General features: G+C 33.2%; 1 protein-coding gene across 1 annotated transcript in view; it reads left to right on the top strand.

Annotated features, from left to right (window-relative positions):
* The window catches only part of LOC150108428 (histone lysine demethylase PHF8-like), a 391,806-nt gene that overhangs the window by 188,288 nt on the left and 190,069 nt on the right, over nucleotides 1-13,449 (top strand). The window contains exon 12 of the mRNA XM_090415841.1: nucleotides 3,202-3,318. Within this exon, the coding sequence (XP_090271967.1) occupies nucleotides 3,202-3,318 (117 nt within the window). The remainder of the gene's footprint in view (nucleotides 1-3,201; nucleotides 3,319-13,449) is intronic.

Here is a 13,449-nt window from a genome sequence, read left to right as displayed (position 1 = left end):
AGTAAAGAATATTGTAAAAAAGAATCAGAGATGATAAAGGTGAAATGAAAACTTAAAGATATTCTAGATGTCCAGAGTAATTACTTTGAAAGATTGCTAAATCTTTTTATTTTTGATTTTACTTTTAATTTTATTATTAAATTTTTTTGTCATCATGGTGACAAAAAAAACAATCAGGAGGAATTCAGTCAGGAGACATAACTGTACTTGAGGTTAGGAAAAAAAGCCATGAAAAACCTGATATACGAAAAGGCAATTGGGGTAGACGATATTTAACTGAATATATTTATGTATAGAGGTATCAAATTTTTGCATTGGCTACTCTGCATAAATCATAAGGTCAAATTCCATATTATTCATGTACAACTCATTGCAGCCATGTCTAAAAAAAAGGAAATAAAACTGAATGTAAGAAGAATTTATCTTATGAGTGTTCGTAGTAAGATTTATGCAAGCCTACTTGGGGGGGGGGGGGGCTCAGAGTCCTTCTTCAAGCTTTCTTTCCAATCAAAATGATGGAAAGAAAGCTTGGAGAAGGACTGAATTCAGCTGATAGAAGTTATCAGGATCAAATTTTCTTTTAAATAGTTGAAAAATCACAGGAATATAAGGAGTTGTATTTAAGTTTTGCAGAATGATGAAGTCCTATGATAAAGTGCCAAGAGAAAAAAACTGTTCAAAACACCAGTTATATGGTGTAAATGAAACCTTATATCAAGCAGTTATCTAGTCTATATTTGAGTAGTAAATCAGTAATTGGAACTGAAGGAGATACAGGAAGATGGTTTGATGTTACATCTGATGTGAAACAAGGGTGCACATTATCCCCACTCCTATTCATCATCTATATTGATCCCATTATGCAGGAAAGTGGCATTAAAGACTTTAAAAGTAGGCCACTAACTGCATCCTAAATGGAGAACTATAGAACAGTTCAGCTATTTAGGCACTATTTTTAGTGAAGATGGCAAATTAAATATGAAAATAGACAATAGAATTAGTAATTAATCAATCATATGTTTTATATACAAGAAGAAGAAAGGTGTATCACACTATCACTGAAATAATACTCTGGATAGCTAGTAAGGCAATTGATGTGAAGTCAATAGCCTCTACATATAAGAAGTCTAATTCTTCAAGCAAAACAGTGCTTCCTCACATGGAAGCACTGTTTTGCTTACGCTTGGGTAAAAGATTAAACAAGAATATAATTTTTTGTAGTACTTTACTTCGTAACCAAGTGAAAATACTTTCTTCAACTATATCTGATCCAGAATATTTCATTAATAAGTAAAAAGTTTTTCACTCGGTTACAAAGCAAATTATATTCAGGAATTACATAGTCTATATTTGAGTAGTAAGTCAGTAGTTAGAATTGAAGGAGATGGTGGAATATGGTTTGATGTTAAATTAGGTATGAGACAAGAGTGCAATAAAAAGTCTATACAGAGAAACAAAAATTTGCATCAAATTTACAGATGGAACATTATCAGAACTTATAACTATAAATAAAGGAGTAAGACAAGGTTGCAGCTTATCCCCAATCCTATTCAACATTTATATAAACAAAATCCTAAAAGAATGGAAAACAACTGTCCAAGATAGAATTAAACTAACAAATAATAAACAGCTAAATACAATACTTTATGCAGATGATCAAGTACTAATTTCAAATTCAGAAGATAAACTCCAAATTGCAACTAACTATCTAAATGAAATAGCAAAAAAATTTTAAATGAAAATATCTGAAACAAAAGCTAGGCAATGTGTGGAAACACCATTCAAAATGTCAAAATTATGCTTAACAATAAAATAATAGAACAAGTTACAGAATTCAAATACTTAGGGAATGTAATCTCTCAATACAATACTGATTCACATTTGGAAGCAAGACTACAAATTTACAGTAGAATGAATGGCATAATTAAAAGAAATTTTGGGAAACAAATGACTAAAGAAACTCAATTAAGTTACATAATATGACTTCTAAACCATCTCTCAAATTTGGAAGTGAAACCTGGATTCTAAAACAAAGAAACAGACAAAGATTAGAAGCAGCGCAGATGAAGTTTCTAAGACCTCTCCTGGGACTCACTAGATTAGATAAAAAGAAAAACACAGAAATAAGAGAAGAATTAGATATAAAGAACACCATACAAGAAATAGAATATCAGCAAAATTGGCTACACCACTTAGAAAGAATAAATAACAATAGGATTCCCAAACTAGCATATAAATATAAACCTACAGGAAGAAGAGACCGCAGATGTCCAAGACTAAGATAGAAAGAGCAACTTCATCTGCAGAGCAGAAATAGGACATAAAAAGCCTGTACCTGAATTGCTCAGATGACAAGAGTGCATCATAACTATATTTTATTTACAACATCCCATTACTTTTCATTTTTCTTCCATTTAATGTTTCTTCTAAAAACTAATGAACAAGTTGCTCATGCAGTAAGACTTAGCATAAACTCTACATGTTCCACCAAACCAGCTTACTTTCTGTTTAGATTTAATTTCTGGATTATGATTGGGATAAAGTAAGATAGTTATATTTTCAGTTTTTCTTTGATATCAACATTCATTTCAAACTTGATGTATACAACATTTTGGTATGCTTCCTGATTTGTACGTTTATCCATGTTAATTCTGAAGATATCACTTAACATTCATTTACCAATTTTTTCCCCCTCCATGCAGGCAGACCTGTGGAAATTGTGATAAATTTGTTTTGATTCATAACATAATATATTTTCATTGTTGAATCCTTTTAATCATACGAAGTGTAATACTTAAGTGCATATTAAAGTTTTGTTTATAAATAAACTTCATATTTGTCAGTTTTAAAGTAAAGTAAATTACATTAATCAGAGCTACAAGAATAAAGACTTAGAAATTAAAACAGTGATATTCAATTTGCAAGGTAGGAGATTATTCACAAATGCAATCATTTTATGTCAATTAAAATTTTCATTGTGTAGTAAAAATACTCAATATTCTCAAATACTAAGTATGCTAAAGTGAATGGTTTCTTTAAGATATTCATCAATAAGTACTACTGCAAATTACCAGAGATTTACTTTTCCATACGTAATGAATGCTTTAGATAATGAATTTAAAATTCACATTTTAATTACTAATAATAATGATTAATACTAATTTGTTGAAATACATAATATTTGTTAATTTTTTGTTTCAGAAATATATTAATGGCAAAACAAAAATTGAAAAAGAAGACAAAAAGAAATTAAAACTTCCACCTTTGAGACAAAAAATGAAGAATGTTCTAGTGGAGAGTAAACAACCAAGTGCTAATGTAAGTGGTACTTTAAAAAAATGGAAAAATGCTTTATAAAGCAGATTACCTTTTATTACCGTAAATGAAAATTATTTTCATTTGTAAATTTTTAATGTGATCAAGTTATGTCATAAACCTGAACAGAATAAGATAACTAGAAAAGATAATCACATAACGTGTAAAAAATGTTGAGAACTGACCAGGTCTTCCCACCCAGTGGCCAATAATCACCCTATAATGCGAGCACTTGGATATGGGACAAACATGGATGCACTAGAAATTTTAGACTAATCTGACCAAATTACATCTGTTTTGACTTTAAATCATACACAGATATGATTTTAAACGAAGCCACCACTGTTTTCATAAGGAAACCAGAGCAAAAAAAAAAAAAAATCTGCTGAAAACAATCTTGCACAATAATGGAATTGCAAATAGGTATCTGTATAAGAAGCATCATTAGAAAACAGATTGTGACAGTATATGACTCTACTACAGAAATACCATGCTGATGTAAAGAGCTTGATAATGTTATTTTCGACCACTGAATATTATACCAAGAAACATAGAAAGCAGGGTTTTAATTGGTCGTAGATTTCTACAGAGATGTAGCCTAAGCCTACTAGTTTCACCAACTTGACTGTTGGCTTCATCTGGGCACACAAAAAGCAACATAACAGCTTAAAACAGAAAAAAAACAAACTAAAGTATCAGGTTAAAACATAACCAATTGCTAAATATTATCAAAATTCAAATGAAACATTACACCAAACGCATGGAGCTTGTATATTAGCAGTCATTATTATACAGGTGCTTTCTATAATTGGCTGCAAAGTTGAACTCCGATGTGTTGAGTGTTTACCAGATGTCGCCAAGGATCATCCCTTGGTTTCTGTTAAGACTGCCTCTTGAATGGATCACTACTGCAGCTTCTTTATCTTATGAGTGTTTACCAGATGTCACCAAGGATCATCCCTTGGTTTCTGTTAAGACTGCCTCTTGAATGGATCACTACTGCAGCTTCTTTATCTTATGAGTGTTTACCAGATGTCACCAAGGATCATCCCTTGGTTTCTGTTAAGGCTACCACTTGAATGGATCACTACTGCAGCTTCTTTGATGTTGCAGGTATGAAAATCTTCTAAAAGTATGGCATAGTACTTTTATCCCATTCAATCTCGTGATTGGTATTAGAAAAATGGAGAGCTAAACCAGAATTGTCTTCTCTGTTGTTGTTAACGTCCTCAATGTGTTCTTTTTTGTCTTATCTCTAAACTTCTAGAAGTTTGTCCTATGTAATTTAAACCTCAAGAGCACAGAACGTTGTATACTCCAGGATGCTTATAGAAAGCAATCTTGTCCTTTGGTGAACATAACAAGTTGCGAACTGTCTTTATTAGTTTGAAGCCCAGTCAGATCTCATGAGGTCTTAGCAGGTTTGCAATTTTCTGTGAAACTGTGCCAGCAAAAGGAATGGAAGTGGAAGATCTCTAGTGAGTTTCCTGGGTTTGATTGGGAGTGGTTGGAGAAAATAATCTTTTTTATCAATTTTTTCGGATAACTATTGTTTGTTAAAGTTTTGAAGATGAGATCTAATTCGTCCGTTAAAACTTTATCATCTCGTATAATACAAACTGCCCTGTTTTTCAGCACATGTATAGTACTCAACTTTTGTGAAATATAGTGCAATGAAGAAAAATGTAGGTAACAGCCAGTGTGGATTGACTTGCAGTAAACCTTTAGATCAATATTGCCATCCATTTGTTTTTTGATTAATGCATATAGAAACAGTAATTTTCTTTCCCTTTTGAGTTCTAAGGTAAACTTGATTTTCTAAGATAAAATTGTTTGATGAAACGAGTTTATTGAAGTTAGGAAATCAAATAGTTCTGCTTCACTATGCTTCCATATGATGAAATTGTCATTGACTTATCTCTACCATACTGATGGTTTTGGATCCATATGTGACAGGATATATTTTTCAAACTTTTCTGTAAATAAGTCTGCACATGGAGGAGATAGAGGACTACCTTGCAAGACCTGATAGTTGTTTATAGCTCTTCCCATTCCATTTGAAGTTATTTGAATTGAGGCTATGAGATATTTTTAAATGATAAGTATGAGATGTTATATTTGGGTAATTGTGATTAGCAAAAGTAAGGAATTGCTTATAGTCTTTTCTCACCAAGCACAAAGTCACGAAAATAATGTCAATGTCAGACAATTTCAAGTTGCTACTAGTGCTGTGAGCAAATTTCAAAATAGGAAATTGACCATGAAACTTAATTGTGACTATAGTATATGACTCCAGTAGGAAGGAAGTAGAGGAATTTTCCAAAATATCAGAGAGGAGCACTCGACTTAACATTTGAGAAAATTTTAGGTTTTTCTGAAGATCCAACCAGCACATTAGGAAATGAATACCAGATGTACTGAAATGTTTCTGGAAAACTCAAGAAAGAGCAAAGATAAAAATTAAGTATCTGGTGAGTTTCTCTTCAGCATGGAATAGTCATTACTGACACAGTATTTCAACATAAAAATATCCATAAATTCGTGTGGAGGAGAGACCCTCCCCCCACAAGATATTAAATAAACTTAATGATTATGCTTAAATATAAAGAGCCAACAGGCTTCATTTTGGCGATATAAACATTATTTAAATTAAGGGGATATTAGATCCCACATTGTTTTAAAACCGAATAAGAAACTCAAAGATTGGAATCAGAGAGTTTCATGCCGAATATAGTATAAAAAACTATAAAAGTATCGGCAGATACTAGCATGAGCTAATGCAAGTACTCATAGAGCATAGTACAAACATGGGCAACTCGTTGTAAAGTTCTGAACGTTATTCTCGGTATTTTCCATAATGTAAAAACACATTTCCTAGGAAATGTATGCTGTTATTACATTATGGTGGGAGGTCACTACCCTGATCGGTTTCAGCCTTTTTTGAGGCTTCATCATTGAGTAGCTAGACCAAATTAATACCAAAGGGTATAGCAAAAAGAATTTACATACTCTGCTATACCAAGAATAGTGATCAGAATCACCTTTGCAACAAGTTGCCCGTGTTTGTACTACGCTCTAGGACTACTTGCATTAGCTCACGCTAGTATTCACCGATACTTTTATAGTTTTTTATACTATATTCGGCATGAAACTCTCTGATTCCAATCTTTGAGTTTCTTATTCGGTTTTAAAACAATGTGGGATCTAATATTCCCTTATCTTTTCTTTTAGGCTTGCACGGTGATCCGAATGCATTTTTGAAAATAATGGAGACAACTACCGTTATTCAAACATGGTAGTTGTCTCCATAATTTTCAAAAATGCGTAATATTCCCTTAATTTTAATAATGTTTATATCACCGAAATGAAGCCTGTTGGTTCTTTATATTTAAGCAACTTAATGGGTGCACCTTTTGGACAACTCATATAGCAGAGTATGCAAGTTCTTTTTGCTATACCCTTCGGTATTAATTTGGTCGAGCTACTCGCTGATGAAGCCTCAAAAAAAGGCTGAAACCAGTCTGGGTAGTGACCTCCCACCATAAAGTAATAACAGCATACATTTCCTAGGAAATGTGTTTTTACATTATGGAAAATACCAAGAATAACGATCAGAACTTTACTTACCTTTGCAATGCGTTGCCCGTGTTTGTACTACGCTCTAAGACTACTTGCATTAGCTCACGCTAGTATTCGCCGATACTTTTATAGTTTTTCATACTATATTCGGCATGAAACTCTCTGATTCCAATCTTTGAGTTTCTTATTCGGTTTTAAAACAATTAATGATTATGTTCTGATTATATAAAAATGTAATTAATAATGATTTCTTCAGATTATTCAAGATGCAAGAGTATGCATGGAATTCGAAATAAAAAGTGATCATCATATTTAGTTTTGAGCAGGATAAAATTGAATATCAAATTGAAAAGAAATGTGTTAATAAAGAAAAGGAATCAAAGTTAAGCAGGTTTCAGAAGTGAACTGTAGACTCTAATATAAATATTATTGGAGAGAAAAAAAATTAAAGTTTGAAAAATAATCAAATCCTAGAGAGCAGTTGCAAAATATATATATATATATATATATATATATATATATAAGAAATTGTATCTGAAGTTCATTGCTAGTCTGTACACCCATTGAGAATACAGAGAAAAATGTAAGAAGCTAGCATAAAAATATTCACAAGAAATACATTTATCTATACATTTCAGTATTTGAGATTATTTAAAAAAAATAAAAACTGTTAGAAATCTTAATTTTGAACAGGCAGCTTGAATAAATGATCTTTTACTAGAAAATGCTCAAACATTGAGGTATAAAAATTTTCCAGTGTCTACACTGCATAATTCAGAAGGTATAATTCATTTATTTGAATACAGCTGTCATGGTTAAACTGTCATCATAATGAGATTCCTGATATATACCCTCAAGGTGTGTATACAGGTTATGATAGTACTACATGAAAAACTTACATCATTACTAACTTCCTATCTACAATTTTCTTCCAAATCAATCTGTTACCTGTCAAAACTCCAACATTATCAAATCTTATATTTCTATCTTCTAAGGCACTTTTTACTTTATCAATCCACCTATATCTTGGTCTTCCTCTGGATCTTTTTCTTTCAAGTCTGTCTGAGAACACTTGTCTTGCTAATCTTTCCTCTCCCATCTGTTAAGTGACCATACTACCTGAGATTAGCTCTGCTAACACATTCCTGGATGCAAACAATGTTAAGTTCTTTCCTAATATCTCGTTTTTAATACATCATCATCATCATCATCAGATTCCTGCTATGTACCCTCAAGGGGTGTACAGGATATGATAGTACTACATGAAAAATTTACATCATTATTAATTTCCTATCTACAATTTTCCTCCAAATCGGTCTGTTACTTGTCAAGACTCTAACATTATCAGATCTTATATTTCTATCATCTAAGGCACTTTGTACCGTATCAATCCACCTATATCTTGGTCTACCTCTGGGTCGTTTTGCTGCCAACCTGGCAGAGAACACTTGTTTTGCTAATCTTTCCTCGCCCATTCTGTTTAAGTGACCTTACCACCTGAGATTAGCTCTGCTAACGCATTCCTGGATGCTGACAATCTCAACTTCTTTCCTAATATCCTCGTTTTTAATATGATATTGCCATTGATGCCATCTGTTCACACCTATAATCTTTCTTAGGACTCTCATATCTGTGGTCTCTAGTCTGTGGTCAAGTGTTTTACTTCTGACCCAGCTCTCAGATCCATAAGTTAAAACTGGTTTGAACACTGTCTTGTATACAGCTAATTTAGTGTTTTGATTAATTTCTCTCTTATTCCATATGAATTTATTCAGTTGACTTCCCACCATACCAGCTTTGCTGATTCTGTTGTCTATTTCTATATTTAATTTACCATCTTCAGTAAAAATCGTGCCTAAATAGCTGAAATGTTTTACTTGTTCCACAGGTTCTCCATTCACAACACAGTTTACATTTTCAATGATTCTACCTATTTTCATTGTCTTTGTCTTTTTATTGCTGACCTTCATACCATATCTATTACAACAGCTATTCAATTTAGTCAGAGAATCTTGCAGACTTGTAGCAGATTTATTTAGAAGTATAACATCATCTGCATAAAGCAAAGAGCTGACATTAACATCTCCAATTTTGATATCATGTTTAATACCACTTTCCTTCATAATGTAATCCATATAGAGATAATGAATAACAGAGGGGATAATGTACATCCTTGTCTCACACCAGATTTAACATTAAACCATCTTCCTGTACTTCCTTCAACTCTAACTGCTGACTTACAACTTAAATAAAGACTAAATATTGCTTGATATAATGTCCCATTGAAACCATATAACTGCAGCGTATTGAATAGCTTCTCTCTTGGCACCTTGTCATATGCCTTTTCAAAATCGACAAAACTTAAATACAGATCTTTGTTATATTCCCATGCTTTCTCGACTATTTGTCGTGAAGTGAAGATCTGATCCTGACAGCCTCTATTTGGCCTGAATTCAGCTTGTTCTTCACCAAGCTTTTCATCCACAATTCTTCTCAACCGTTTCTCAAGTATACTTGCATAGATCTTGCCAGGAACACTCAGTAGGGAAATACCTCTGTAATTCTCACATGCAGTTTTATTTCCCTTTTTATATATGAGTACTATGAGAGCTCTACTCCAATCATCGGGAATTCGTCCCTATGTCCAGGCCTTCTGAACTATGCAGTGGAGCCACTGTAAGAGTCTTATACCACCATACTTCAGCATTTCTGGTCGAATATCATCTACTCCTGCTGCCTTTCCACATTTCAAGCCTTTGATGGCTTTTTCTACTTCAAGTATGGATATGTATTCCTGACTGCATGCCTGGTCAGTGTTTGTTAGCACTGTGCTGTCATCACTGCTTGTTTCATTTAGCAGTTTTTCAAAGTAATTACTCCATACTTCAAGGATATCTTTTTCTGCCATTTTCATGTCACCTTTATCATCTCTAACTCCTTTTACAGCACTCTTTCCTCCATTCCTAAGCTTCTTCAACAACCTCCAGAATATTTTGCCACCTTCTTGATATTTATTTTCTATATTCTTGCCAAAGTCCTCCCATGACGTTTGTTTAGCTAGTTTTTACACAGTGTTTAGCATTCTTCCATTTGACTGGAACATTTTAGTTCCTGTCAAATAAGCTTATGACTTATTTGATAGGAACTTTTGATATGCTTTCTTCTTTTCCTTCACTGCCTCTTTAACTTCCTGTGTCCACCAGGGAGTTCTGATTTTTTTATCCATACAGACAACCTCACCACATGCCTCTCTGGCAGAATTAATCAATGTTTTCTTCAGAGTTTGCCACTGAATCTCCAAGGTTTGATTCCTGTTCTCAAACTCTTTCATTTTTTCTTCAATAATCTTTGTGTATTTTAGTCTACAGTTCACATCTGAGAGCTGCTCAACTTTTATTTGCTTTAAAACTTTCTTACATGTTATTCTTTTCAATATGAAATTCAATTTTATCTTGCTCAAGACTAGATAGTGATCACTTCCAATTTCAAATCCTCTTTACACTCTGGTGTCCTGCACCAGGGAGAAAACATCACTATCAACAATAACATAGTCAATGAAACTTTTCTTATTCCTAGCCTCTTCTCTCCATGTGAATTTGTGCACATTTTTATGTTGGAACATGGTGTTAGTAATAACCAGTCCATGTGCTGAGCAGAAATCTAACAGATATTTGCCATTATTATTAGCTTTGCTCTTTTCTCCAAATTTTCCCAAAATATTTTTGTATGTCTCACAATCATTTCCTACTCTGCTATTTAGATCCCCAACAAGTACCAACTTTTCATTTTTCATTGTGTCAGTGGCTTTTTCTAAAGCCCCAAAAAATTCCTCCACTTCTACCTTAGTAGAACCTTCTGTGGGACCATAGGCACAAATAAGTCTCATTGTCCAGTGCCCTATTCGCATATTTGCCCACATTACTCTACTTGAGACTGACTGCCATTCAAGAAGATTAGCCTCATATTTTGTGTTGAATACTATGGCTACTCCTTCTTTTCCTTGATTGTGATTGCCTGAATATAACATTTTGTATTTATTGCTCAGATAGATCTCACCAGTTTTGGTCTTTTTTGTTTCAGTCACCCCTATTATGTCGATCTGGTACTTATCTAATTCCTCAGCTAGCTCCATTTCTTTGCCATTCAGGCTTCTTATGTTGATAGTACCGATCTTTAACTCTGGTGATGTTGAGTTGGGGTTTGTTTTCAGATTTGTTCCAGTAGCTGACTTTTCGCTGTTCGCCCTGGTTCCCTGGCGAAAACAACGGGGGTCTTGTTTAACCGGGCGACGTCCCAGCTGGCATGAAATTTTGTCATGTCGTACCATCATTTTTAATTTTGGTTTAACCAATAAGAATACAATTTGGTCGGCTAAATCCCAAATTGCCAGCCCATCCTCGTTCGTTCAGTATCTAAGTAGATACCCAACAGGGTGCACCACGAGAAGGTGAGGATTGGACATTAGGTCAGAAGCCCTTGCCGGTTCTCCGCATTCCTTTAAAGGCTATGTGGAGGTCTCCTCTCAGTTATACAGCTTTGACCTTTAAGCACCCCGTTTTTAATACTAATACTAATAATCACGCCTCAACGCTTTCTCAGGACTCTCATATCTTTAGTCTCTAATCTTTGGTCAAATGGTTTATTTCTAACCCAGCTCTCAGATCCATAAGTTAAAATTGGTTTGAACTACTGTCTTGTATACAGCTAATTTAGTGTTTTGACTAATTTCTCGTTATTATATAAATACCATACCAGCTTTGTTGATTCTGTTTTCTATTTCTATATTTAATTTACCATCTTCAGTAAAAATCGTGTCTGAGTAGCTGAAATGCTTTATTTGTTCTATAGGCTCTCCATTCACAATATAGTTGATATTTTCAATGCTTTCACCTATTTTCATTGCCTTTGTCTTGCTATTGTTGACCTTCATACCAGATATATAAACAACAGTTATTCAATTTAATCAGAGAATCTTGCAAACTTGTGCTGGATTTATTTAGAAGTATAACATCATCTGCATAAAATTAAGAGCTCAGATTAACATCTCCAAGGTGAGGATTGGACATTAGGTCAGAAGCCCTTGCCGGTTCTCCGCATTCCTTTAAAGGCTATGTGGAGGTCTCCTCTCAGTTATACAGCTTTGACCTTTAAGCACCCCGTTTTTAATACTAATACTAATAATCACGCCTCAACGCTTTCTCAGGACTCTCATATCTTTAGTCTCTAATCTTTGGTCAAATGGTTTATTTCTAACCCAGCTCTCAGATCCATAAGTTAAAATTGGTTTGAACTACTGTCTTGTATACAGCTAATTTAGTGTTTTGACTAATTTCTCGTTATTATATAAATACCATACCAGCTTTGTTGATTCTGTTGTCTATTTCTATATTTAATTTACCATCTTCAGTAAAAATCGTGTCTGAGTAGCTGAAATGCTTTATTTGTTCTATAGGCTCTCCATTCACAATATAGTTGATATTTTCAATGCTTTCACCTATTTTCATTGCCTTTGTCTTGCTATTGTTGACCTTCATACCAGATATATAAACAACAGTTATTCAATTTAGTCAGAGAATCTTGCAAACTTGTGCTGGATTTATTTAGAAGTATAACATCATCTGCATAAAATTAAGAGCTCAGATTAACATCTCCAATTTTGATATCAGGTTTAATACCACTTTCCTTCATAATGTGATTCATATAGATAATGTACATCCTTGTCTGACACCAGATTTAACATAAAACATCTTCCTGTACTTCCTTCAATTAGAAGAAAAGATTTTTTTAACAGCCGAAGGATTTTAATTTTGGAAATAGGAGCACGTTTAATTCTGGTGCTGTTGAACTATAAATGGCTTGGCAACTTCACCCTACAACTTGTTAGCTTCCTCCCTAGGAAAATGATTAAATTTATCCTCTACATTGTGGAGAAAGTCAAGATATGACAAATCCATGGCCATACGAATGTACATTAATTTCATTCACTTTTAAAGGATGGTTAGTTTAATTACCTATCTATCTATGGGTAAATTTTTTTTTGTATGTGATGTATGAGTTATCCAAACTCATACCAGAAGGTATCTGGATAAGATTTTTTTTGCAGAGGTATTAAGATCTGCCATTTTTGATATATGAATAAGGAGATCTAATTGAGAATTCAATATATTAGAAATGTCAATCTCCAGTTCTGTAATGCTAATTCTTCTCTCTTTTTTTTTTTTGTAGCTGACTAAGAGCCAGAATGGTTCTCAAAGATAAATATAAATAAATAAACTACTTCTTTAATAGTTTATTTATCCTAGAAATTATGGAAATTAATTCAGCTGTTCTACAACCTTCTTTATTTTTAAAGAAATCTTAGCATATAGCTTACTAAGTTTCAGATTTATTAGGATTTGATTTTTATGATGTGGAGGAGCCCATGGCTTTTCCATAAATAAAGAAAAGAACATGTGACAACAATAAAAAAAATAATAATAATAATAATTAAAAAAAATTAATTCAGTAATCAACTGAATGGATATTTTGTTTGTAGTATTACGGAAACATCATTAC

This window comes from Typopeltis vanoorti, chromosome 3 (assembly GCF_054136105.1).
Source record: "Typopeltis vanoorti isolate ZY-2024b chromosome 3, IOZ_Tvanoo_1.0, whole genome shotgun sequence".
NCBI lineage: Eukaryota > Metazoa > Arthropoda > Arachnida > Uropygi > Thelyphonidae > Typopeltis > Typopeltis vanoorti.
This window is presented reverse-complemented; position numbering and strand designations above follow the sequence as displayed.